Raw genomic sequence first — 27243 nt, forward strand, 5'->3', positions numbered from 1 at the left:
AGTAATGTAGCAAGGGTTGAAACAGAATGACAGGTCAGTGAGGAGTCATCAGACCACCTTTTCTTCCCTTATATCGAGAATAAGTCACGGGGCCTTCCTTGCACATGCTAGGTACATTACCAATTCTGCATACCTTTGATTTGCCTGAAATTATCCTTAATGAAAATCAAGGAAAATGGACCAGAGGTGTAGCTCAGTGGTAGAGTGCTTTGCCTGGCATAAGCAATGACCTGAATTTGATCCCCTACTAACAAACAGACAGACAGACAGACAGACAGACAGACAGACAGACACAGACACACACACACACACACACACACAGTTATAGCTTTAAAACTCTCTATGTTTAAAACTATTTATTGGGGCCATGTATATTGCTGTCTGTAAGCAGGTGAGGGCAGGTGAAAGACAAGGCTAGAGTCTGTGATTGGACAGCAGAAAAGGGGGGCGGGCTGAGAGTTTTTGAGAAGTGAGAGAGACAGGAGAAATGAGAGGAGGAGGAAGATGGAGAAAGGGAAAGACGACCCAGATCCGTGTGGCTTTAAATAGCCACAGGTAGCTATGAATATCTTATAATGAGGGATTATTATAGGACAATTTGTCTTATCGAGGTGGACAGTTTATATGAATATCAATTGGCTCTGAGCTTATTGTGTGGATGTTTTGTGGAGTGAGAATTTACTGTTATAAATCTGATTGATAAATCACAAGCCTCTAGAGTTGTGATTTTACCGGATTACTGGGAATTGTGACTATAATCACAGGAGGCAGATGGTTGGGAACATGAGCAGAGTCTGCAGCAAGAGAACCTTGAGACGGGACTATCCATGGAGGAAACGAGACCGCTGGGGCCAGAGAGTAGTCAGCGCTAACGTGGCATGGTGCCTTTCCCCTTTTTTATTATTTAACACAGCAGGGCCAACTAGATGGCTCATGGCCGTTGATATTAAGCCTGACTACCTGAGTTCTATCCCTGGGCCCTACACAAACACACTGTGACCCTCCCTCCCTTCTTCCCTCCCTCCCTCCCACTGTCTCCCTCCCTCCCTTCCTCCCTCCCTCCCACTGTCTCCCTCCCTCCCTCCCACTGTCTCCCTCCATTCTCTTTCATTCTCTTCGTCATACACAAAATGTATTAAACACTATCTATTGAAAGTTAAATGTTACTGAATGAAATTAAGAAAATTCGGACAGAGCTAAAGGGATGACTCGGTGGTTATGAGCACATTTTCAGTTGCAGAAGTCTTGAGTCCAGTCCCTAGCACCCATGTCAGGGAGCTCACAATTACAAGTGACTTCAGTTCCAAGGGTTTGACAACCATTTCTGGATTCTGCGGGATGGGGTGTGCACACAGACAGGCAGACAGACAGGCGCACACACACACATAAAATTAATATATTCTGAGAGAAAATCAAAATAAATGAAACAAAGATATTCATGCTTTGAAGAAACATTTCTTAGAATATCAATTATCTTTCATCTGAACTATAAATTCCATGTGAATCTCAGTCAAAATCTTGAAGAAACAATTAGCATGGCACTTCTGATTTCTGGGTGGACTCCAGGTGCAGGGGCGTGCAGCTGGAATCCCTGCGGGCAGCAAGCTGATCCAGAATGGTCAAAAATTTGAGGTCATCCTGGGATACATGGTGACTTCAAAACAAGCTTGAGATGGACACTGCAATTCCATCTCTTTTTTTAATTTTTTAAGGATTTCTTTTATTTTATGGGTATGAGTATTTTCCCTGCATGTGTGTGTGCATGTGTGTGTGATGTATGCATGTGTGTGTGATGTGTGTGTGTGATATGTGTGTATGATGTATGTGTGATGTGTGTGTAGTATGTGTGCGATGTGTGTGATATGTGTGTGTATGGTGTGTGTGATGGGTGTGTGTGAATGTGTGTGTGTGTGTGTGTGTGTGGTGTGTGTGTGTGGTGTGTGTGTGATGTGTGTGATGTGTGTGTGATGTGTGTGTGATGTGTGTGTGATGTCTGTGTGTGCGATGTGTGTGATATGTGTGTGTATGGTGTGTGTGATGGGTGTGTGTGAATGTGTGTGTGTGTGTGTGTGTGTGGTGTGTCTGTTGAGTTTGTTTTGTGTCTAAGTGACTTACTCATCTTACCCTTCAAGAATTTGGGGAGGACTTCAATTCCTAGCTCACATCGTCCACAGAAAGTAATTTGATATGAAAATTTCATATGTAAATATGAAAGGGTCCCTATGTACTATGTTATATCTATACCTAGCAGAGAACTCCTGTTTGTAATATTCAGCGAGGTCTTTCAAATCACAGCACTACCAACCCAACCATTAGGAATATACTGAGGGCCCAGGGAGGTGGCTCAGCTGGTAAAGATGCTCGCTGCACAAGCCTGGGGACCTGAGTTCATACCTACTTAGAGTTAAGGGATGAGGAGAGAAACTCCACAAACCCGTCCTCTGAACTCTGCAAGTGAACAATGCCAAATGCGTCCACACATTCACACATGCATGCACATGCACACACACAAATTAAAAGTGCACAGATGACGTGAATGAACAGTTTACATGAGTTTCCAAATGCATAGTAAATGTGAGAAATCTCTCAGCATCCTAGTCATGGGAGAATGCACATGAACTACAACGTGACATCATACACTCACTGGAATGACTAAAATAAAAATGGCGGGTGTGTCGAGTCTGGGCAAGATGTCAGAACTATGGGGGAGGCAGACACTCATGGTTCAGAGAGGAAACTCAGAAAAGAGGCGTGACCTACTAACGTTAACCGTGTGCACCATGTCTGCAAACAACTCCTCTTCTGTCGGAAATAAAAATTCCCACCCACAAAGTTGTCACTTGCAATCGATGTTCCAAGACCTTCTTTGTCTTGTCACAAGAGTATAATATACAAAATGAACTCAGCCTTCTGCCGCCCATTTGATGGACAATATCCACCTCTCTCTTAACTCTTATCACACATAGGCTCTATGTCTGCCGGTCTGAATGACTCAGGTCAGCTCGAGCTCCTAGGAGCACCTCTTCAGTATCTGGTATGCTCTTCCTCAGTGTCATTTGATGTGATCCTAAAGCTACTACTGATGCTACCACCACCTCCTCCCCTTCCTCCTCTTCCTCCTTTTTCCTTCTTTCCTCTTCTTTCTTCTTTCTCTTTCTCGTCTTTCTTTTCTTCCTTCTTCCTCTTCTCTTCTTGGCTTCTTGACACAGTAGCCCTTGCTGTCCTGGAACTCATTATGTGGACCAAGATGACTTTGAACTCAGAGAGATCCTCCTGCCTCTGCCTCCCAAGTGCTGACCACCGTGCCTGGCCTAAAGCTTCTTTAAGTAAATTAAGAAAAAGACATTTTGGTACACTGTCTAAACTCTCCCTACCCTCTGCTCATACCCTCAGATGGCCCAGAGGCTAAGCATTTATACACACCTACGGGGGCTCAGCACAGAGAGAAGAGGGTTTTGAGAGTAGCTATCACATACCTCTGTCTTGGCTGCCCCCTGTGTCCAGCTCCGATACCTAGAAAACAACACCCAGATGCTACAAACCAAGAAACTAAGTAGAATAAGGCTGAGATGGTCCAGCAGTAGAATAGCCAGCCCCCAAATTGGCTCCATTACTCAAGCCCATGTCCCTCTCAACTAAAGAGTCTCTGACTCCAGAATGTCCCCATATGACATCACAATAGGGACGTCATTGTGAATTCCAGCCACTGCCCTTCCATGGGGCTGCCCCTGGCTCTGAAAGCCCTGATATCCCAAATCTCAGGGAAGAATACATCTATAAATCTTCCAGGGTCCAGCTTGACAAAGTGTCATTAAGGAGGAAGTGATGAGGCAGTTTCAAAGTCTTCTAGTCTGGCTTGTTCTGATTCACATCTTCTTTGGAGCTGGCCACTGACCTAAGTCTGAATTAGGTTCCCTGTCATACATTTCAAACTGCAGGTTAGAAAGCAAAGTCAAGTGGAATCAGAGAGAGTTAGGATAGTCGGAGTGGGAACCCTCATAGGCTTTGAGGTGCTTGGTTCCTAATCCACAGCTCTCCAAATTTCCTGGTTGCTGTTGACCTGAGATGCATCAAATCAAGTACTGGCCTTAGAGGAACGCCTTATCCTAGGACCTACTGTCTTACTGCCAAGTTTATTTATACTTTTTTATTTTTGGAGTAAGGAACCACAAAAGCTGCAATAACGTTACAGTATATCCCACTAACCCCTTTTCACCTACCCTTAACATCTTTTTTTTTTTTAATGTATTTTATGTGTAAGTATATTTTGCCTGCATGCATGTTTCTGTGCACATGCATGCCCAAGAGAATCAGAAGACAGCATCAGATCCCCTGGAACTGGAGTTATAGTTGTGAGGGGACATGTGGGTGCTGGGACTCAGCTCAAGTCCTCTGCCTTGCTCTAACCATAGGGCAACCTCCCCAGTCCCACTCTTAACATCTTATGTAACTTCAGTACACTTGTAATCAGGAGATTAAATGGGAGGTGGCGGATCTGGAATCATTGGTGGCATTGCCACAAGCCGAGCTGAACAATGCTACGTAAGGTGAATCAACAATATACATGTCATTAGCGAAGACTAGCGAGGCAGAGCGAAACAAGCCAACGCTCAGTGCTCCTCTCCCATTGTCTGTGGGGTCACATTTGTGCTCCTTCATCTCAGGTCCTTTCGCGTGTCTGCTTCAGCAGGACATCCTTGCACCCATGTGCCCCAGGAAAACATCATTTGACATAACTGACTTTCCGAATAAACCAGAAGTTCCCACTTCACATCACTGTGGAGCCGAGTCTGGGCAGCCTGTAAGACAGGGCTCATCTTCGATGTCTCTCACTCTGAAGCCTTCAGTCACCAGCTGAAGAGACCGAATTCTTCCCTCTCCCATGAAGGGAGTGTTTCATAACAGCTCTATCTGCAATGTTTGCTCTTTGAACACTAAGATTTGATTCATGTTTACAAACCCTGCCTTGAGTTTAGTTATGGAATATGCTGTTTCTGTTGAGTCCATATATGGAGCCAAGTTGGTACTTTCATCCTCTATCTGATTTAAACTCCCTTCTTTGACCTTACAGACTTTTAACATATATATCCAAGACCCATGCTAGCTGACCTAAGTTATGAAAAATAGCTGCTGGCTGAACTAAGAGCATGATTGTTCCACATTTAACACATTCAACTTCAAATGTGCTTGATATCTGTCTTCTACCTAAGTCCTCTCTGTTTTGATCTGGCCACTGGGTATCCCAGAGATCATTTCCTTTTACCGTCTCTGGTCCTAGAACCTTCTGGGACAGCTGAGACACACACACCCTGCCCGTCAATGGTTCAGCACCACCAAAGCCTGTTGCCCGTTTGTCTGTGAAGAACTCCGTGAGAGGGAGAGCGATCTTGCTGTGCCTCCAGTGCACACCCTGCTCCTCAGCAACTTCCCACACAAAGGGACTGAAGGCATGGCTCCACCCCTTACTCAACTCTAGCACGTTTCTGAACTTCTTTAGCTCTTCCTGGAACCCAGAATCCCGGGACAAAGACCTGATTCTCCATTATTTCACTCCACATAACTACTGTAAGCCAGAGACATTCTCAGATTTTATCTGTTGTACTTAAACTTCCTTTGTTCCACAACTCTCTTTGATTCTTGACCTCCCCTGTCATGTCCCAAAATATATCTAGCCACTAAAATTTCCCCTAACTCCATGGGGGAGCTCCCAAGGGCATCTATTAGTTGGCTATTTCCCTGCCACAAGGGGGAGCCAGATCTCAACAGTGAGAGCCTTGACTGAAGGCGCCTGAAGACTAGGGAGGAATGGGGTTCCTTTGATTTATCAAAAACCTGTGGCAGCTTCAGTCGAAAGCAATACAGGCAACTTTCTAGTGCTTACGGAGTGCACCAAAGGGTGTCCAGCACCACCCAGAATGCATTCTCTTGCAAACACAGAGAGAGGATGTAGCCAGCGACCCTGCTCACTGGTCTCTGAATGGATGTGGCATTCATCCTAGTCCGCAAAGATCTTGTCTAATTGGCATTGTCTTTCTCTCTCAGATGTCTGGAACACAGCAGCCACGAATACCTGAAGCCCTTGCTCTGTGTGAAGTGGGTCTGATGACCGGTTTTGTTGTTGTTTTTGTTTTGTTTTTGCAAGGTTAGATTCCAAAACAAGACATTTAGTTTTATTTCTGAGTTCAGAAGATGCCAGTAAAAATGAAAATGGTCTGGTTGAGAACAGGAGTCTTCCACAATTCTGGGCTGTTAGTGCCCCACCCACCCAAAACTGAGTTTGTCCCACAACTTGTATTGCTGGCACAAGTCCCCTTGGAACTGGACGGAGACTTTGCCCCTCCATGGTCTCAGAAACATCAATTCAGGTCACCGCAGGCCGAAGGGTCTCCAAAGGCTTGGGTGCTGCGCTTCTGACCTGGCCCAGAGAGCGCGGTCCTAACAACCTCACAGACTGAAGAAGCTGCGGCCAGGCGAGCCTTAGCCTCAGTGATGGAGCACCGCAGCAGGAGGCTCAGCAAGGCTGTGGGGATCACCTGTGGGGAGGAGCAGAGAGAGCTGAAGAAAAGGTACGGCCATTTGAGGAAGGACCCTGGAGGAGCTAGAGAATTGGGCACCGGGGATTAAGTCGGAAGCAAGTATATGAGGCTGTTATCCAGGCTACAAAGAAGTGTGGTCAAGAGCAGAGAAAAACAGCCACCAAAGTCGGAAAACTCCTGCGCAGACCCTTCTCTTGCTCTTTCTTGATGCCCCTCCAAAGCAAAAACAGAAGACCCCGTCTTGGTATCTTTTTTGCCTCTGTAGCTCCTGTCACAGTGGTACCTCCTCGCCCCGCCCCTACCCCATCCACCCACCCTCCAAATGGGAGCTCCACGTGGCAGGGTATCTCTGAGCTTTGTAAACACAGCGTCACACAAAGTTCCCAAGATGCTTAAAACCCTCAGAAAGTGTTTGATGAACAGCCAGCTGGGGAAGGCTACCTTTTCCTTCTCATGGGCAACCTGGACGTGGCGGGATATGGGAGCAGCACGGACGTCATCCGACAGCGGTTGAGGAAAGTGGATTGTTTGAAGGAGGCTCTCGATGCAGCGAGCCTTGGATTGTCCGGAGAACCTCTGTGGTAGAAGCAATGAGGTCAGCATCGGGGTAGATGCCCAGAAGAACTGAGAATAGTGTCGCAAGCGAGGGAAGAGACATGAGAAAGTGAGGGCTGTAATCCTGAAGACAGGGCAGAGAATTTGTCTCTTCTGGCAGTTCCTTCATCACGAGGTATAAAAAAAAATGGGTTAAAGCAGTTTGTGGTAAACCATCACCTCCCATAATGAATAGGAAATTGGTATCCAACAATCCCATACAGCAACCTTTAAGGCCATGCTCTCTGGTCAGCAGCCATTTTCTCGCCCCTCTGGCATTAGCCCCCCTTTTCCGCTGGAAAACGGTTAGTCTTCATTCTGAGGCTATAAGGTCTCCCATCCCACCCTAAAGTCGGCTTGTCAAACAAAGCAGGTGGGCAGAGCATCCTTTCCCCTGGAGGACAGTGATTGGTTCACGGTTGTGCACATGACCTAAGACAAGCCAATAAGAACCCTCTGCCAGGCACTCCTCAAGTCACTGGGGACAGAGAGACTCCTTCCCGCTGTGTTTTAGCTTAGAGGAATACAAATCGGGTTTCTGTTTTTGCCTATTTGTTTTTGTTTTGTATTGAGACGGGGTTTCTCTGTGTAGTTCTGGCTGTCCTGCAACTCAAGAGATCCGCCTGTCTCTGCCTCTGCAGTTGAGATTAAAGGCGTGCGCCATCACCGCCCCGCTAAGAGTTGGGTTTCTGTTGCATCCTTGAAACGTTAAGAGGGTTATAGTTTCACACTCATGTACTGGTCGGGGGCACAGAGGTCCGTGCTCTCACCCAAAGCACTAAGGGAACCAGGACTGTTAATCAAGCGTATTTATCTCCTCACTAAAGGAGCTAAAGATCAAATACCTGCATTCCATCCAGTAAGCTGCTAGTGAATTTTGTTAACACCTTGTAACCTTTTGCTGTCTGGGGAGGCTAACCTCCCTTGCCTTTTTGTTATTGAGACAGACCTCGCCCAAATTCCCCAGAATGTTCATCCCAGACTCTTTCCCTCCCTAGATCATTACCATCCTTAAGGAAGATGTCATGTGTTCTTTACGGCCTGCTGACCTCTGTGCTCAGAGACCTCACTGGATTAGCTACAGAACCCACCCTCATGGTCACATGTACTTTGTAAAAGAGTTCCAGCGTAACCACACCTTTAACTTTATTGTGCACCTGGAATTGGACTGATTGTTGCCTGGAAACCCTTTCTGAAACTGTACTGTGTTTTAAATATGCCTACAATGAACCAGTTGGCATTAGACTCCCTGAAGTCTGATCCGGGTTGACAATGCCAGTCCACACTGGGTTTTCATTCATAACTATCCCTGTGGTTCGCTTCCCCATGTGACACCTGCAGAGACCCCCTCAATATACCTGTGTGTGAATGAATGCATGCAGACCAGAAGTTATGCCCGAGAAAGATACGTCTACACCCCTCCCCAACTTTGCAAAAATACTTTCTGTGGCCATCTAGGTTTGGAGGCCTCCCACCACGCTCTGACCTGCAACATGGCCAGCGCCCTCCAGAAGAGTTTGGAGTTGGCGATGCGGAGGTCCAGCATGTGGTTCTGTAGAATCTTCCCCAGCAGCACGTGGGCCCCGGTGCTCACTGTATTCAACACCCACTTGGTGCTTAACTCACGCTGGAACTTCTAAAATGCAAACACACGGGAACACCGGAAGTTAGAGGCTGGGAAAGGAACAGAACGAGAGCTGCCTGTGGTAGGAAATCAGCCACCTAAACGCAGATCGTGTTCGCTGAGACCAGGCTTTAACAATCTTTTTTACTTTTTATTCTATTCTTGTGAGAGCTAAACTTAACCCGAGAGCCCCAGTTGCCCAAGGTCACAGAGGCAGAAGTTCAGCAGAATGAGCGCTTGCCCCTGATTGGATGAAGGCAGGATATATAAAGGGTTCTGCCTTTATAAGCACCCAATTAACTTAATTTGATGCCATCTCTGGGAACCCAGGTATGGACGGAGCTGGTGTCCATCTTCGCAGCGGTATTTAATAAAGCTTGTTTTATTAACAATTATTAGACAATCATGGACTTGGTCTTTCACCTAGAAATTTGCAGGTTTAATGTTCTACTTTATTCTTTAAAAACAAGTTATTGTGTTTTTAATATGTATGTGTGGATGTGTCTGTGTGCCACATGCATGCTGTGAACTTGGAGGCTAGAAAAGGGGGTCAGATTATTTGGAATCGGGGTCCCTGACAGTTGTTATCCTCTGTGCTCGTGCTGCCATTGAACCTGGGTCTTCCGGAAGAGCAAGAAGAGCTCCTGACTGGCAGGGCATCTCTCCAGCCCCTAAAGTCTTATTTAACCCTTGGGGTAGCCATAGATCCTCTGATGTGGGAGGAGGAAGTTACTGGGCACTTATCAACTAGTCTCCCTTGAAGGCAGAGGTGGTGCCTAATTCTGTTCTAGAGTTGAGCCCTTCTGACAGTATAAAATTGTCATAAAAACTCTTGGGAGAGTGTACTCTAGAGATTTTTTGTTCATTTTTAAAAGATTTTCTTTTTATTGTGTTTAACCTCTGAACAAGCCTGTGGAAGTCAGAGGACAGCCAATGGGAGTTCAGTCTCTCCTTCCACCACTTAGGTCCTCGGGATTGAACTCAGATCATCAGATTTGGTGGCAAGCACCTTTGTTCACTGAACCATTTTACCTCCCCACCCTTTTGTTGTTTCTTAAGACAGAGACTCACTGTGTGGTACAGTCTGGTCTCAGCCTCCCGAGTGCTAGGACTGTAAGCATGCAGCAGCACACCTAGATATAAGTTTACCATCACCATCACCACCATCATCATCATCACATGGACAGCAGGGATTGAACTTGGGTCTTCAGGTTTGTGTAGCAAGTGTTTTTTACCCACTGAGCCATCTCACTGGCTCACTGAAACATTTAACAAAGACATGACACAGCCTCTAAAGAGGACAATCAGATTGGTTGGTTCTCTGTCAACTGGACAGTGTCATCTAGGAAAAGGAAGTGCTAGTCGAAGAATCATTCCCCTCAGATTGGACTGGAGGCATGTCTATGGGGCATCTTGATTAATGATTGACATAAAAGGTCCCTCCTGTGCCAAGTGCCATCCCTGGGCAGGTGGTTCTGGGGCATAGAAGAAAGCAAACTGAGCAGGCCATGGAGAGCAAGCCAGTGACCTGCATTCTCTATGGCTTCTGCCCTGGCGTCCCTCACGGATGGAGTTTGACCTGTGAGCTGTGAGAATCGATAAATGCTTCTCTCTGATGCTGTTATGGTTATGGTGATTTATCACAGCAATCAAAACCCTAACTGAGACAAATGCTACAACCATTTATCACTTCGTAGGAACGAAGCCAATTAAATCTGAGTTATATTATTAGCCATTTGTCCCATAAGTATCACTAACAAAGTTATTTTAAATTTTACATGATTGACTTTAAAGTTTGAATAGAAAAATAAATCTGCAATTATAGCTGGGAACGTCCTTAGTATTTAATGGAGGGCTGGACTTTCCAAATAGTAAACGTGCCATAAACTCTTTGTAATTAAGCTCATGGCGTTAGCACATTAAAGGACAGACCAGTAGAACAAAACAGAAAATCCAGAATGTGCCAGGCGGCAATGGCATACAGTTTTAATCCTAGCATTTGGGAGACAGAGGTAGGTAGATTTCTGAGTTCAAGACCAGCCTGGTTTACAGAGCAAGTTCTAAGACAGCCAAAGCTACAAAGAGAAACCTGGTCTTGAAAAAACAAAAAAAAACAAAAAAAAAAACAAAAAAAAAAAAAAAAGAAAAAAGAAAGAAAGAAGGAAGGAAGGAAGGAAGGAAGGAAGAAAACGCCAGATTTCTCACATTACAGAAATGCATGCAAACTCACTGTATTGTTATGGGCCAGTGCACAGAGCTCTGGGTATATGGCTCAGGTAACATCCTAAATCACTCAAGCTAGACTTAAAATCAAACAGAAACAACAGTTATGGTTGTTTGGAGAGAATGACCCCCATAGGCTCATACATTGAACTTGGATCTTTTTGGGAAGGATTAGGAGATGTGGCTTTGTTGGAAGAGATGTGTCACTGGGAGTGGGCTTTGAGGTTTCAAAAGCTCACACCATTCCCAGTTAACGCTCTATTTTATGGTTGTTTTAACATGTAATCGCTCAGCTACTGGCTCAACACCAAGCCAGCCCACCTGTTACCACACTCTTCCTGTGATTGTTATGGACTCACCTCTGAAACTGCCAACAGGCTTCCAATAGAACGCTGTCTTAGTCATAGCAACAGAAAATTAAATAAGGAAAATAGTTGCTTGGGAAAACATAAATGGGCTCATGCCTTACTGTATATACAAGAGTAAACAAAATTCCTAAGAACTGCACACAAAAAAAAGAGACACAGAGGTACCACTCTAACACGGGTGTGAGCTGCTTTCTGTGCATCAAGACCCAAACAGTAACTGAGACTGACAAATTCAACCTCAGACAAATTAAAGCAGACTTTTTTGCAGATTAAAGCCAACAGAATATATTTACAACATATATTAGAAATAGAACACTAACATCTTTATAAAGAACTCAAGGTCAAGGGTCAGAAAAGATTTAAAATCTGTTAGAAAAAGGAGCAAAACCTGGGCCTGGTGGCTGACATCTGTAAGCCTGGAGACAGAAAGGATCTTTATAGATTTGATACTCGTGGATTTGTTCTGGGACAACTGAGAGGATGGGTAAAGTGGGAGAGAGAAGCAAAAGAGAACAGGGAGGGAGGTGGAGGAGACAGAAAGAAGGAGCAGGGCTGGAGGGCTCAGTGGTTAAGAGCACTGACTGCTCTTCCAGAGGTCCTGAGTTCGAATCCCAGAAACCACATGGTGGCTCACAACCATCTGTTATGAGATCTGATGCCCTCTTCTGGTGTGTCTGAAGACAGTGTACTCACATACATAAAATAAAGAGGAGGTGAGGGAGGGAGAGAGAGAATATATTAGGGGGAACTGGCATGTTGGAACATGCCTTTGGTTCCAGCCTTCTGGAGGCAGAGGTGGGCAGATCTCTTTGGGTTTGAGGCCAGCCTGGTCTACAAAGTGAGCTCCAGGACAGCCAGGGTGGCAGAGGGTGGGGAATAAAGGCTGAGTGTTGAGGGGCTGGAGAGCTGGCTGAGTGTGAAGAACTCTTGCCACTCTGGCTCTGAACTGGATTCCCAGCACCCACACTGTGAGGTCCGCAATCACCTGTAACTTCAGTTCCGGGAGACCCAACGCCCTCCTCTGGCCCACAGCACTGAATATGCATGGCGTACATTCAGACAAGCAGGCACTCACATAAATGAAATGAAAAATTTTAAAATATATTAAAATACATCTAAGCCATGCACAGTGGTGGATGTCTGTAATCCTAGTATTCTGAAGGCTGAGGTAGGAGGGTTATGAGTTCAAGGCCAGTCTGGGCTTTATAATAGTTCTGGTCCAGCTTTGGCTACATAGAAACCCTGTCTCCAAAAAAAAAAAAAAAAAAAAACCAAACAAACAAAAAACCAAAAAACCCCAAACATTTAACAACAAAAGAAAATTTATGAGTTCATAATGACATTAAACAAATACAGTTGGGGTGGGGAGTGAATCACAAGCTCCTTAGAAAAGAACACCAGTTAATTAATGTATAAGAGGAAGAGAGCTAGAAATAGAAAAATCACCAGTTGAGAGTCACCACGGGAAAAACTGAGTCAAATGGAATCAGCTGCATGTGCAGAAGCAGTGGATAAGGACGCTGGGGGGTGCTGGGGGACGCCGGGGGGACAGGATATGGAGAAGCAGTAGCCATTACCACCACTCAATGCCACTGTGGTCTCGCCAAGGAAGAGACACACTTGTCAGGTGACTCCTGATGTGACATGTTAGTTTCCTCCGAAAGGAAAAAAGCCCTTAAACCTGAGAATGAGGAAAAGACGACACAGCACAATGGTATATTCTGGAAATGTGAGGTAGATTCCGGAAAACGATTTGCCTAGACTTCTAAAAATGTCAGTGTCATGAGAGTCAAGGAAAAAAAATAAAAAGACCGAAGACTGTGGAAAAGGAGAGACCTAGTGACTATGGTGGGTAGGTTCTCCTTGGTTGTGGCAGAGGAGAGACCTAGTGATTGTGGTCGTCAGTAGGTTCTCCTTGATTGCGTTCTAGGCCTGGAAAATAAAACTGACTTCCCCAGAGATAACTCAGGAAATCTGAATTTAGGTAATGGGATCAGACTTACTGTCATTCCCAGAGTGGATAAGAATATCATACTTACAGTGGCAAAGGCTTTTGCCCTTGAGGGGCATATTCTGAAGTAATTGATTTTTGGGGTTTTTGTTTGTTTGATTTTAGACAAGGTCTCATGTAACCCAGAGTGACTTTGAACTCCTCATGTAGCTAGGGATGGCCTTGAACTCCTGATCCTGCTTTTGCCTGCAGATGCTGAGATCACAGTATATGCCACTCTGCCCTGCTGGTGTAGTGAGAAGCTGCCTTGTTTGTCTGTCATGTGCTCTAGGGAAGAGAGAGGGATAAAGGAAACGTGAAAGAGGAGGCCTGGTGAATAGGACACAATGTTTTAAATTTAGAGTGAAGACCATGACGGTATCAAAAATACCTTTACAACTAAAGCAACAAGTCTGAGCTAGGTGTTGTCAACTTGACATAAACTAGAATCTGCTGGAAGAGAAAACCTGAAATGAGAAACAGCTTCCATCACACTGGCCAGTGGCCATGTCCTGGTTGATGATTGATTTATAGGGCCTGGCCCACTCTAAAGGTTGTATAAGAAAGCAAGCTGAGGGTTGGTGAGATTATTCAGCGGGTAGAGGTACCTAACAACTTAAAGTCAATCCCCTGGGTCCAAAAGGTAGAAGAGAACCAACTCCTTCAAACACACACACACACACACACACACACACACACACACACAAAATGTGAAAAGAAGGGAAACTGAGCAAGCCATAAAGAATAAACCAGGAGGCAGCTTTCCTCCATGCCCCTGCCTCTGCACCTGCTCCCTGCTTGAGCCCCTGCCCCGACTCTCCAAAATTATGGGCTGTAAAATGTTGGAATAAACTTTCCTTTCCAAGCTGGTTATGGTCAGGGTTATAGCACCAAGGCAGACGGCAAACTAGGACAAGGTCCAGCGGGAATCTTGGCGAGCGCTGCTGCTTAGCCAAGTTCCAGCGTGGTGGATATTGCATGTCACGGTTCTCCAGCATCCTTTGACTTTCATTTTGATGATTCTCACTATACATTATGGGAGTTTCCTTAAGCCTTTTTCCTTTGGGAAATTTTGTATGGGCTTTGTTAAAAGATATGAATGTATGCAATGGCAGTCTTGCTGAACAAAGTAATTCTTTGGAAGCAAAGCTCTGCCTCGGTGGAACCATATACCATGATAACCCTGCCTACTCCTGCACAAGAACCCTCTTTGTGAAAGCATACGGTCAAGAGAGACAATGGTCCCAGGCTCACAGGACGAATGGCAAGACCTGGTGTGCCCCACGAGAAGCAGACTCTGTTAAGAAGCTAGACCGGCTTGAGCCCCCGCTGCCATACGCAGGAGCATACACTGACGGAATTAGGATGCTCTGGAACAAGGGAAAGAGTAGGATGCCAGGACCTTCCGTTTGGGGATCTTTGAGACCAGGGCATACAGCAACACAATCAGGAAATGCCTCAATGCTTATGCTTCCTGGTGCAAACACTGCATCACTGCCCCTGGAGGAAGGAAAATTGCTACCATGGGTTTGTCTCACAGGACTCCATATCTGGTACCTCCTGACCACAAAGTTGAGAGCTTGCAGGAGGGGGTACCAAAGGGCACGTGGTGGGGTTGCTGAACCTTAGAGAACAATGGGGACTTAGATGCTTGCTGAACTTATTGCTTTTGCTTCAGAAAAAAGTGCTGTATTAAAGTCGATGACCTCGTTCATAATAAGGTGTGTCCTTTTGTTCAATAACTGCCAGCTAGCCTAATTCACCCTCAGATAAGATCAGTCCCTTCCCTCTCCGACTCCACACCTCTTTGAGACCTAAACCCCCCGCTGGAACTGGATTTCACCAGAAACCTTCTTTCAGACAATTCCATGTGCAGAGATGAAACCAGCATCAAGTGAAAGATTAACAACCACCAAGGGAAAAAACCTAATAGATTGGAATACAAACCAAAATCTAAATAAAATATCACTACATTAAACAGAGAAACGAGGGGTGGTGGTGGTGAAACTGAACACTCCCACTTTGGGAGACCGCTCTGCGAACTGAGATAAAAGATGAAATATTCACCAGGGCGCAAAGGGCTGTATTTGCATTAGAAATCATGACTGTGTAAGTGTGGAGAAGAATGTAATATGGAGAGCCAAGACAATGTAAAGCTAATAAGAGAAGATTTTTCCAAAAATGGGCAGTCGGCGGAAATGTGAACATGGGAAGCATTCCAAGTAGTAGGGACAACTGAGACATTCTTTAGAACAAGGGACAAAGGAGAATGTGACCTCTCGCGGGGAAGAGACATTTCTGTAAGAGCCCTAGCTTCCTAGAGGCCGAATGCTGGCTCCATCTGGTCAAGCTTAGAAGCTTCCAGAAGGAAGCAGTTTAAGTAATGTCGAGAGACCACACCTCCCCCAGACCCCTTGTGGACCCTGCTTCTGCCCTGTGGAGGAGGAGAGGCAGGTCATGTGTGAGAACAGTAAATCACAGAGATAAAGCTTTGTCTTCTTTCTTGGGCCACACAGCAGAACTTGTCTGACAACTAGATTTCCCGGTGCACACCCCAAACCAAACTGCAAAAGGCATACAAACTACTCAGTTCCCGTGAGTCCTCTCGGCGCATCTCCTGGATTGTAATTTCACCATTGAGGGAGGACGTCATCAGAGTAATGTCTGGATTATGTTCAGCATAGTGAACCATGAAAAAAAATGCCTTGAAAGCTTTTGGGCGGTGATAATGACTTCAACGTCAACAATGAACCTGATCCCCCCTTCCCCCCAAAACCAATGATTGTATAGTAATTGGTGGCCTGTCTTGCCCTTTCTGTATATTCCCAGAAAGAATTGAACCCCGTTGCCTTGGCAACTCTCTTTAGAGACATGAGAAACAGAGTATTTACCCAGCTTGGGGAGAGGAGAAGAGTAAACAAATATTCAGGCTTTTCTCCGTCCACCTAGTGTTGGGGGTTTTGGACTCTTCTCCTTAGGAAACATTACCTTCTCGTCCCCACCTACCTGAACATAGCTCCCTTCGTAATCGAAGAAAAGAAGTGGCCAGGTGATGCTGATGATCAAGGGAAAGAGTTTCTTTAGAGGTGCCTGAGGAGAAAGAGAGGAAAAAGGTTTGTTCCAGAAGGCCTAGCTGCACCACGCCTAGGTCTTCTCCCCAGTGCCGGACGCTCACCGGCAAGGACTGCCCCACAGTGCTGTGCACCAGGGCCTGGATGTTCCGGCTCTTCTCCCTCACTCTTTCTGCCAGGGCCTGTACTTCTGTGAGGTTATCTGAATGGGACAGGAGACATCGGAGTTAAAAGGCTGGGCTATAAAGCAGTTCTTCTTGCCACCCCAGGGTCCTGCCAGGACACTCATTCGGTCCCTCTGTGCTGGACAGTTTGATGTCAACTTGACACAAGCCAGAATCATTTGGCAAAAAAGTGAGACAATGCCCCTACTAGATAGGCCTCTGGACAAGCCTGTGGTGTGGTTTCTTGATTGATTGATTAATGGGCCTAGCTCAGAGTCAGTGGTGCCACCCCTGGGCTGCTGGTCTTGAGTGCCATGAAAAAGCAGACAGGAAAGCCATGGGTTATAAGCCCAGGGCTTCTGCTCAGGATCCTGCCCTAACCTCAGTGAGAGACGTATACACTGTAAGATGAAATAAACCCTACCTTCCCCAAATTGCTTTAGGTCATGGTGTCTTATCCTGACAACAGCCTACCCTAAGACAGCCTCCCTCTGACAAGGCACCCTGAGACTCAGAAAAATGGCCATTCCTCTAAACCAACCCCACCATTCTCACCCTCCCACTCACCATCCAGGGTAAAAATGAAGACCACGGTGTCAGCTTCCGTGAGGGATGGCAGGACAGAAGTCAGGAAGTCTTCCTGGGAGAAGGTGAACTGGGGACCCTGAGACAGAAGAAGAAGATGAGAAAGTTCTTCCCAGCAGGGCACTCAAGAGCAGAGACTTAAATTCTGAACGGGCCCTTGGGGGCATCTAATAAAGCCTTTCTGGTTTTAGTTGAGAAAGATTAGAATCCAAAATGGTAGCATTGTGCCAAAGGTGATGTTGCAGGTGAGTGAAATGAAGCCAGGCAAACCCAGAGTCTCCCATAGTCCACTGCTGCAAATCTTTGTGTCCTCTGATCAGTCCTTCCTGGGACTGATTACCCACTCATCCTCCCCCACCTCCGGGCCCCACTCCCCTACTGCCTTCAGCACACCAGTGAATTCCACAGCTTCCCAAGTCCTGTCCTCTTCCAACCTGGTTAGTGAGCTCGCCCTTCTGGTTAAACATGTCATTGTGATCACCAATAAGAAAGCCACGGATATCTCGGAAATCTGGCAAATTTAAAATCAGAGAGAAAATAATGGAGGACTTTAGAAGGAAGGCTCTAGACTTCAAGGGCTATGATGATGTCAGAAAGTGAGCGCTAATCTGTGAGAGAGACTATTGCAAGCACTGGACTGGGAACCAAGAGATCAAGGACCCACGTGGAATCCAATACTTCAAATGAAAGAAGTGTTCGATGGAAGTGCCTCCTTATGTAGGATGGATAAACACTAGGGAACCTTGGGGGTCTGCAGGAAAATGTGGACCATTTGGCTGGGGTACTTGGAGTCAGGAGCACACCAGGACTCAGGACTCACCAGCACCAAAAGTGTGGATGCACTCCACTCCGTCCATGATGGCGATGATGCCCAGGGTTTGCCAACCAACCAAGTGCACGCGACCTTTCTTCTCCAGGCTGAGAAGGAGCCGGAGGCCGGGCCATGGTCATCATGAGAAGAGGTGACAGAGGAACACAGGAGTAAACAACCAAGACCTGCCGACATGTGGCCCCATCTCACCCCTGCCGTGTTAACACACCTCCCGAGGTCCCCTACAAACTCACAGCCACATACCTGGTGCCAACTTGTTTCATCAAGGTGGCAATTTTGGAACTTTGACTATAGGTCACTTGATGAGCCCGCTCAAATGTTCTAAGGATTTCCAGAAGACATCTAGAAGAAAATTTATTAACTCCTAGAGAGGGCCTAGTATTTCCCACAAAAGACCTAGGTATGCCTACCCATGCCTAGGGCAAGTCACAAGTCCCTTTTTTTTTTTTTTTTTAAGTTTTGCTAGTCCCTGCTAGAGAAAAGTGGGGTAAGAAAGAGGGAGAAAAATACCCAGACTGCCTTTCATAAGGGCAGAAAGGGTTCTAATTTAAAGGGGCTTCAGCAGGAAGAACAAAAAAGCCAAACAGAGGGTGGGTCTGAGCATTCTGGAAGCCCTGGGAAGGAAAGAAAGGCACAGCAGGGCTGGTCCTAGACTGCATGACCTGGGCCATCCTCAGGTCAAAGGTCTCTTGAAAGCTTGCCTCTGGAGGCAGAGCCTGCTCTCTTCTCCTCCATGTCACTTCTGATTGGATCCGAACCCCAACTTCTCTGTTTCCTCCTTACCTTTGAGAGGACACAATGCCTTGGTCCACAGTCTTATGGGCTGCTAGTAGCAGGGTTTCCAGTAGAATCTTGGTGGCACTTCCGCCTTTCATCCGGGAGGAGCCGCTGAGCCCCTCGGGCTAAGGAGGCAAAGACACTCAGAGGAGTTGGTAGAAAGAGGACAACCCAGGACTCTACCAGTGCACCAGTTCAAGTCCATATATATATATGGAATTTCCCTTCCTCTCTTATATGAAGATCAAGAGGAAGGTCTCAGATGTGTCTGCCACTGAGACTCCATCACTGTCTGTAAAACCCCAGTTGACTGAATGGGACCTAGCGATGGTTAGGCAAGGTTGTCTGTGCATAGATGGCAAAGGAGATACAGATTAAAGAAAGGCATCCCAAGGTGAGAACAGAAAAGAGAAACTAGGACTTCATTGATAGGAAACGCCTTGGGGATTTAAGCAAGATACACAGAGGCTTGAAGATCAAAGGGTCCCTGTGTGTGACAAGCTTGAAGAAGTGTGGGGAGAAAGCAGAGTCCCACCCTACCCCAATGGCAGGATTGAGGACAAAAGCTTCCTGTTTCTCTTGCTTCTTCTGCATTCTCTCCGCCACTTGCCGGAATGTTGATCTCCAGTCTTCAATGGGGTCATTCCTAAGGTCCAGAGAAAGAGAGGGAAAAGAACAGTCTGTGAGAATCTAAAGAAAACTCCTCAACTAGTAGTTAGGATTGGTGAGAGAGTGGGGTCAGAGGTCAACTACATCACAGAGAAATGTGCTTTGAAGAATATGGGATGACGTGTCCCCAGATTCCAAGGATGTATTTTAATAATACCTTCAGCAAAGAAAGCCCACGTGAAAGCCAACATCCGAGTTAATGTTCTAGCTGGAAACCAAAGGTCAAAACCACTGTGGTGGCACACGCCTTTGATCCCAGCACTTGGAGGCAGAGGCAGGGAGATCTCTGTGTTTGAGGCCAACCAGGTCTACAGAGTGAGTTCCAGGACAGCCAGGGATACACAGAAAAGCCCTGTCTCAAAAAGTAAAACCAAACCTTAGCATCTCACATTCCATCTTAGGGCCCTTTGAAACCCTCTTCCATTCTTGGAAATTCATCTGAAACTCTCCCCAACAAGTGCTCCCTTCACTGCCCCAGGGAAGCATGTTGGTCCCTAATGAGGGATAAACTTTACATTGTTAACTATAGCGCCTGCTGGTGGATAATCTACACCAAATTCACCATAATGAAGCAATGTGTTAATAAGACAAGAGAACCAGTACGAGCTTACACGCCTAGTTAAAATTGTGGAATCTCATAAATAAATAAATAAATAAATAAATAAATGAGGACCTTCTGAAGGGGATGAATATGTGAATTGCTCACTGTGTCAGGACTTCAAAGACTGAGCTAACTATTCACACATTATCCCAACTGTCCTTTATCGTCCCACCCCTGACAGGATTTCATCCCTTTTTGAACTATTTATTTTATTTTTTAATTTTATTTGAGTGTGCATGTGTATGTGTTAATGCATGTGTGCTCACATGTATGTAGTTCCACATGACATGTATGTGTAAGTCAGAGGCTAACCCCAGTTATATTCTCCAGTTGTTCTCCACCTTATTTTTTGAGACTAGGCCACTCCCTAAACCTAGACCAGCAAGCCCAGGCATCCTCCTGCCTCTGCTTCCCCAGCTCCAAAATAGGCACAGGCTAACCCCTTCTTGAATAGTTTTTATAGAATATTTTATAGAAATATTTTATATAAATCCTGAGGCAGATAACATCCACCTATTTCATACCTATTGTGTAAAGTGCTTCCCATGGCTGTTGTGATCATTTTTAACACTTCCTAGAGGCCCGAGAGGAAGGGAAAACATGGTGCAGTAAACATCAGGATTCCAAGACTTGACTTCACTGAACATCAAAACCTGCCAGGGAGTACTTCTGTTCTGCAGCAAGCACCTACTTCTAGACACACACACACACACACACACACACACATGCACGCACACGCACACACACCCTGAGGTTCAGCCTCTGCAGGTGTGCGTCAGAACCCCAAACTGCATTTCTATAAAGCTTCCGAGACAGTTTTGAAGATGAGCCAAGACAGGGAGCCACCACTTTAAGGAACAACTGGAAGATCTCCACGCCCACATTGTTTGAAATTCTTCATTTCACTTAGTCACAGGGCCTGAAATTAGCACGCACTGCTGCAGATATATTTTGGGTGAAGAAGAGTCCTCCATGAAAAGGATCAGGGTTAAGAGTGTCACAGACGCATTTGCACATTAGTGTGAGTTACACTACAAGCCTGGAGTCTGGGACTTGGAAGAGCATCTCTAAAAGAACTAGGCTCCTTCACTGCAGTCCCCAGGGACAGGGTGCCATTAGGTGATCCAATTCAATGGCTTACTTAGCAGAGTTCCTCAAACCTGGCTGTACCTCAAAATCACCAGAGACACTTTAAGACAAGAGACATCTCATGGCCTTACCCCAAATGAAACTATACCTACACAGTACTGGTGAGCTACATAGTGTTAAGATTAGACTGACTGGCCATTTGGATAGGGAAGAAGGAGGAGGTTTGGGATGTGGTGATTCATGCCTAAAATCTCAGCAGAGGCAGAAATTGGAGGGCTTCAAGTTTGAGGCTAGCCTGGGCTACATAGCAAGACTTTGTCCTCCCCACAAAAGAAGGTAGTTCTGTAGCACAGGGCTCGGGGTGGGAGGGGCAGAGGTATGGAGGCAGAGAGGAGCCAAAGGCAGCCAGGAATGAAGAAGGAAAGAGCGTACAGTAGGAAAAGCTGCACTCTGAAAGATGCTCACCCCAGATGAAACAGACCTTCCTAACGCTGTTTGTTTATTTGCTTTGTTTTGTTTTGTTTTTCCCTTCTAGTTCTTGTCTCTCTACCTCTCCAATCCTTGTTTGAATCCATGCAAGTTTGTGTTTTATGTAGCTTTTGTATTTGGGGGAGTGGATTATGTGTTTGTTATTTTTCAAGACAGGGTTTCTTTATGTAGCCCTTGCAGTCCTGGAACTTGCTCTGTAGACCAGGCTGGCCTCAAACTCAGATATCCTGTTTGGCTTACATAGTTTTTGTAAGCTGCCTTCCAAAATTCTTTAAAAAAAAAAGATTTATGTATTTATTTTATGTATGTGCATACATTGTTGCTGTCTTCAGACACACAGAAGAGGGCATCAGATCCCATTACAGATGGTTGCGAGCCCCCATGTAGACTTCTGGAAGAGCAGCTAATGCTCCTAACCACTGAGCCATCTCTCCAGCCCCACAATTCCGATACAAGGAGAGAACATTTCAAGTGAAGAACCCAGTGAAAACTTCATGCGCTGAGAGACCACCCCATATTTACTTTTACACCTTGAGACTCGACAAGCAAGACTGTCTACCTGTCTTTTCCTTGGCATCATATAGACTTCAACATGTCCCTTTCCCAGGCTTCCCTCGGCCTGGTCGGTCTTACAGAAGCCTCACCTGGCCATGCTCACCGGATTGAAGCCAACCAGGACCGGCAAGAAGACGGCTGTGTTCTCCATACAGTAGTCCATCTGGCCGGCCACAAAGGGCGCCTGATGTGACAAGAAAGGAAGACCGGATAAAGGAGGCTCCTCTGCATGTTTCCCCAGAGCCACATGGGATCTGCCTCAGCGTGTTTACTAGCACTAGATTCTTCAGCCAGGACTTAGTGAATCCACCACCAGATTCAGCATACAGATCTTTAATCCCAGCACTTGAGAGGCAGAGGCAGGTGGATTTCTGGGAGTTCAAGGCCAATCTGGTCTACAGAGTGAGTTCCAGGACAGGCAGGGTTACTCAGAGAAGCCGTATCTCAACAAACAAACAAACAAAAACCTTATTGAATAAAAATTTGAAAAAGCAGAGCATACTTTTAACAGGTTCCCCAAGAAAACAACTTTTTCTTTGAGCTACGATTTCCCTGTAAACAGTCCGTGCTGCCCTTGAACTCACAGCGGTCCTCCTGCCTCTCCCTCCCGAGTGCTGTTATCACAAGCAACTATCACCAAGCTAGTGTTACATTCTTCTCTTCCTTCACAGAAATCTTCCAAACGGTAAGGTTTGAGAATTACTAACTCAACTGTGAGTTCCTTGTGCTCAGGCTCCTGTTATCTTCTTATGGCACAGCTGCTGGGATCTAACTCTCTGCGCCTGAACCCTTAGAATCAAAACTGTTGGGAGGGGTAGGAAACCCAGCCAGGTGGTTTTCATACAAATATGCTGAGAGTTTGTTAAAATGCACACTGACCCGCTGGCACCCGAGATCCCATACTCCTAACCAGAGCTGATTGGGATATTGCTGGTGGGATGAAGCCAGAGGCCAGAGTCAGGTGAAAAGCCAGAGAGTAAATACTTCAGGCTTTGTGGGCCCTATGATCTCTGTCCAACCACTTAAGCCCAGCACAAAAGAGGCCATGGATTCTGAGTCAACACAAAGTTTGCATGCCCATAAAACTATCCACAAACTCAGGCAACTGGCTTCACAGACTGCGAGAGTAGCTTGCTGACCCCAGGACTGGTCTGTCCATCTTTGTTGTTGATGAATCAGTACACAGTTATGCTGAGATGAAATACCCTCCTCTCTTTTTTTTTAAGCTATAAAAATATACCCAAAACTTTCTACCAAACTTACCGATTTGGTAAAAAATTAAAATAGAATCCCCGTGATGGTTTTCTACTTCCTAGCACCCACTTCATCACTAGCACCCACCTTCCACACCAAGCTAGTCCCACCCACTTCATCCTAGTAACACTGACCCACTGTGTTCTCTCACTTACAGAGAGTCCCACAGAAATGCCTATGACGACCACTCTCTTCTTCCCAGCAGCCACCTAGGAATGAAGGGGGTGTGTGTTAGAATCCCTAAGGTACAAATCTAGTGTGTGAGTAAATCGGGGCTGGAGCAGGGGCCAGGCCTGAGCTGAAGGTTTGTTTGTTTGTTTTTTTAACCCTATGAAAAGCAACATATGGGCGCGTCCAGGTGAGTAGTGACAGGAAACACAGACCTTCTTCAGCTCCTCGATCCCGTGTACGGCACTGTCCTCTGTCCGTTCCCGGGAGGCCACAACAGACCTGAGGGTGCAAACTCCATGGAGATCAGTGGCAATAGCTAAGAGGCAGATGCCTTAGCTGGTTAGGGAAGGGGATATTGAAAGAAAGAAATGGAAGAAAGCTATCATTGAATGGACACCTACTGTTTATCGGGCACCGAGATAAACACGCCACAGAATTTCGAAACCTGACTAACTGAAAGTGGCAGGGTCAGCACTAAACATCTGTGACAGGGTCAGATACAAGACGACCAGAGATGGCGGAGACTGAGACAGGTCCAATACGATCGTTGACTAAATTCAGGCTCTGAGAGGACATTCGGGCCACGTGTACAGGTCTGGGTAACTTACTTGTCACCCCCTGCAATGAGGTAGGTGTAAAGAGGCTTCTGCCCCAGGCCCTTCATCAGCTGGTTGAAGGACACCTGTCCAGGGAGAGAGTATGAGGAGGGAGTGAAAAAGAGGACAGAACATGGATTCTCTGTTCCTAGAGGATTGATAGTGCTCTTCTTAGGCCAGTGCTTAATCCTAACTTATCTTGAGTCTGGCACTTAAAGATGCAACTTGAAGATGATTAATTACTTAGTGATACATGAGATGTGGGGATGTTAGCCAGAGAGTGCTGGGCTCTAGTGGGGCCTGAGAAATCCAGCTCCACCGTGGGCTCTAGGTTTTGGAGAGGAACTGAGGAGAGAACTTATCTCCGATGAGCCTTTTAGTTCTGGGGGTTATCCCCAGGAAGAAAAGGGAGAAACAGGAAATTAAGGTACTCACAGACATGAGGAATGCCATACGGCCAGAGGTTCCCCCTCCACTAAGCACTACCAGGCCCCCATCTGGCTCCTGAGGAAGGAAAGAAGCCCAGTTCAGGAGAAAAGCACCGTTTCTGCCTGTCAGCAGCTGAGGAAGACTTGGAACTCCTTACTCTTCTCCTCATCATAAAGTTGAGAAGCGCACAGGCCACGTGAGGCAGCCAAAAGAACAATGATCAGGAGAAAGAAATCCTCCTGGCTCTCCTCTCTAACCATTCATTAAAATTCTTATTCCAGAAGGGACTTGAGAGCAGCTTTGTCAATTAAATAAAAGCAAACAATCAAAGCAGCCATGGCGGCAGGCAGTTATTAGCTGGGTAATCTGAGCAAGCGACTGCGATCAGCCTTTCTTTGTTTTCCAGTCTGGAACAAGAAGAGAAAAATGTAAAAAGATAATACTACCAACTTCCCAGGTTTTTGTGGATGTACTATGTGAAAGTTCATTGCTGGGGATGGAGAGATGGCTCAGCCATTAAGACACGGGCTGCCCTTCCAGAGGACCCAGGTTTAATTCCCAGAACCCACATGGCAGCTCGGAACCATCTGTAACTCCAGTTCCAGTTGATGTAGCACCCTCTTCTGCCTTCCATGGGCACCTGGTACACGTATGGTACACAGACATACATGCAGCCAAAGCATCCATAAGCGTTTTAAAAAATAATAATATTTTCAAAGGAAAAGCACTGCTGTTGATAAAGTGTTATCCCTCTGGTAGCTGCCGTCACTGTCACCAATGACTAAGACAGCAATTAATATCCAACGGGAAGGCCAAGAGAATGAAGAATTGAGATGAATAAAAATGAGAAGAGGAAGTTACAGGGAACATCAGTGTTTGGGAAAATGAGAAGCAGGAGGAGAGTTCGTACCTTCAGAACTTCCTGGACTTTGCCAGCCACTTGCAACATGGTGGTCAGAACCGACTCGCTGTACAGTCGCTGTAGAGAGAGGACAAGAATCAGGATGGAGAAAAGGGGGGTAGAGGTGGGAGGGAGGAAGGCAATGCGATGGCTCAGTAAGTTAAGGGAATTGTGGCCAAGTCTGAAGATCTGAGTTCAATCCCTGGGACCCACGTAGTAAAAGGACAGACTGATTCCCAAAAGTTGTCCTCTGACCTCCACACATTTACCCATGGAACAAATCCTTCCACATCACAAGATAGATAAATAAATTTTAAAAATGGGAATGAGGGGGGGGGAAAGAAATGGAGGATGATGGATTGGGATGGAGGAAAGGACTGAGGATGTCCTGTATCAGGAAGGTAGAAGTTGAGATGTGACTGGCTTGGTGTCTCTGTTTGCAGTGTCTGAGATTTGACTCTGAGTCACCTGGTAGGTGGGCATGATTTGCCCTTCCTCCTGGAATATCTCAGCATCACACTGCCCCAGCAGTTGAACAATTTTCTCTGCATCTGCTTTGTCCAGGTTCCGGGTCAGTGGGTTGGATTTCTCTGTGATTGGCACAGCAGCTTCATACCCTGACAACTAGAGAGAAGGGGACACAAGGGTAGGGGCAGAAAGCCAAAGTGCTTTATGCCTGCTGGACTGGAGGTGGGAGTGGCAGTAGGCTCAGTATTTGGCTTAGATTCACATCCTTCACACACACACATACACACACACACACCGACTTGTGCATATACATGCACACATACAGGCATACACCATTCACATACTAAAAACAGTCTTCTTGTGATGTTCTCAGCCTATTAGGGAAGGAAGATCATAAGGGAACACAAGGAAATGGTGCCTATCACTGGATGTGTGCCTGCAATTCAGGCATTTGGAAAGTGAAAGCTGCCTCAAAGGGATCAGACGTTCAAGGCTATCCTCAGACACAGAGCAAGTTTGAGGCCAGCCTGGGCTAGACCCTGTATCAAAAGGCAAAAAGAAGAACAGAAGGAAGAGGGAGGGAGAAGTCCAGAGCTGAGGCCAGTCCAAAATAAAAGTATTTTAGGAATCAGAACAGAAGGCTGAAATTGAAAAGGGACCTCACCTCCCATTCACCAGGCTCAGGAGTCTCAATCACATGCTGGTATCGTTTGGTGCCTGGCATGGTCCCACTGTGGACTCCCCCACCTGCCTGCCTCTGCAGTCACACAAACCGTTATGGTCCCAATAACTTTGCTTCCAGTTGGCAGGGTCTTATCTGAGCTATGGAGATGATTAACCTAAGAGCACCACCCCCTGCACCCCTCTTTTCAACACCCTTTCCTGTCACTGGCTTCTAGCCCTCAAGCAAGCTCCTGAGGGTCCTCTTTGCATATACTCTGGCTTGCCAGCCTCTGCTTTGCCTTTGGAGAAGAGGACCAGAAGTTTCTTTGCTTTTGCCCTTTAGGCACAGTGCCCTCAGGAAGGCTGAGAGCCTGAGTGTGCAGAACACCCAGGTCAGAAAGAATCCCTGAGCAAAAGAACTCTGTGGCCCAAATGCCTCCCAAGGCCAGAGATCAGGGTCAGTAGAAGTCAGAGGACTCGGGTCATGGCTTGATCACATGTCAGCATGCAGTCCTTCCCTGCCCCACTGGCCCATTTTTTCGGCTCCTCTCAAAGAAAAGCAACAGAAGCTTCTGGGCCCCAGGTGTGCGAACA

At 46.2% G+C, this 27243-nt stretch overlaps 1 protein-coding gene across 1 annotated transcript; it reads right to left on the minus strand.

The window, feature by feature from the left end:
• Positions 1–6361: 6361 nt before the first annotated feature.
• On the minus strand, positions 6362–26710 carry GCKR (glucokinase regulator; the record flags this gene model as incomplete). The annotated part of the gene is given in 20 exon segments (XM_080911554.1): positions 6362–6394; positions 6396–6533; positions 6978–7112; positions 8617–8766; positions 16342–16425; positions 16511–16608; positions 17138–17234; positions 17590–17666; positions 17976–18073; positions 18231–18329; positions 18771–18889; positions 19305–19410; positions 22257–22351; positions 23577–23630; positions 23805–23871; positions 24201–24274; positions 24624–24692; positions 25528–25596; positions 25987–26142; positions 26651–26710. Coding segments are annotated over 20 exon segments (1878 nt in total).
• Positions 26711–27243: the final 533 nt, after the last annotated feature.

Source organism: Micromys minutus, assembly GCF_963924665.1.
Source record: "Micromys minutus genome assembly, chromosome: 1".
In the NCBI taxonomy this organism is placed as follows: Eukaryota; Metazoa; Chordata; class Mammalia; order Rodentia; family Muridae; genus Micromys; species Micromys minutus.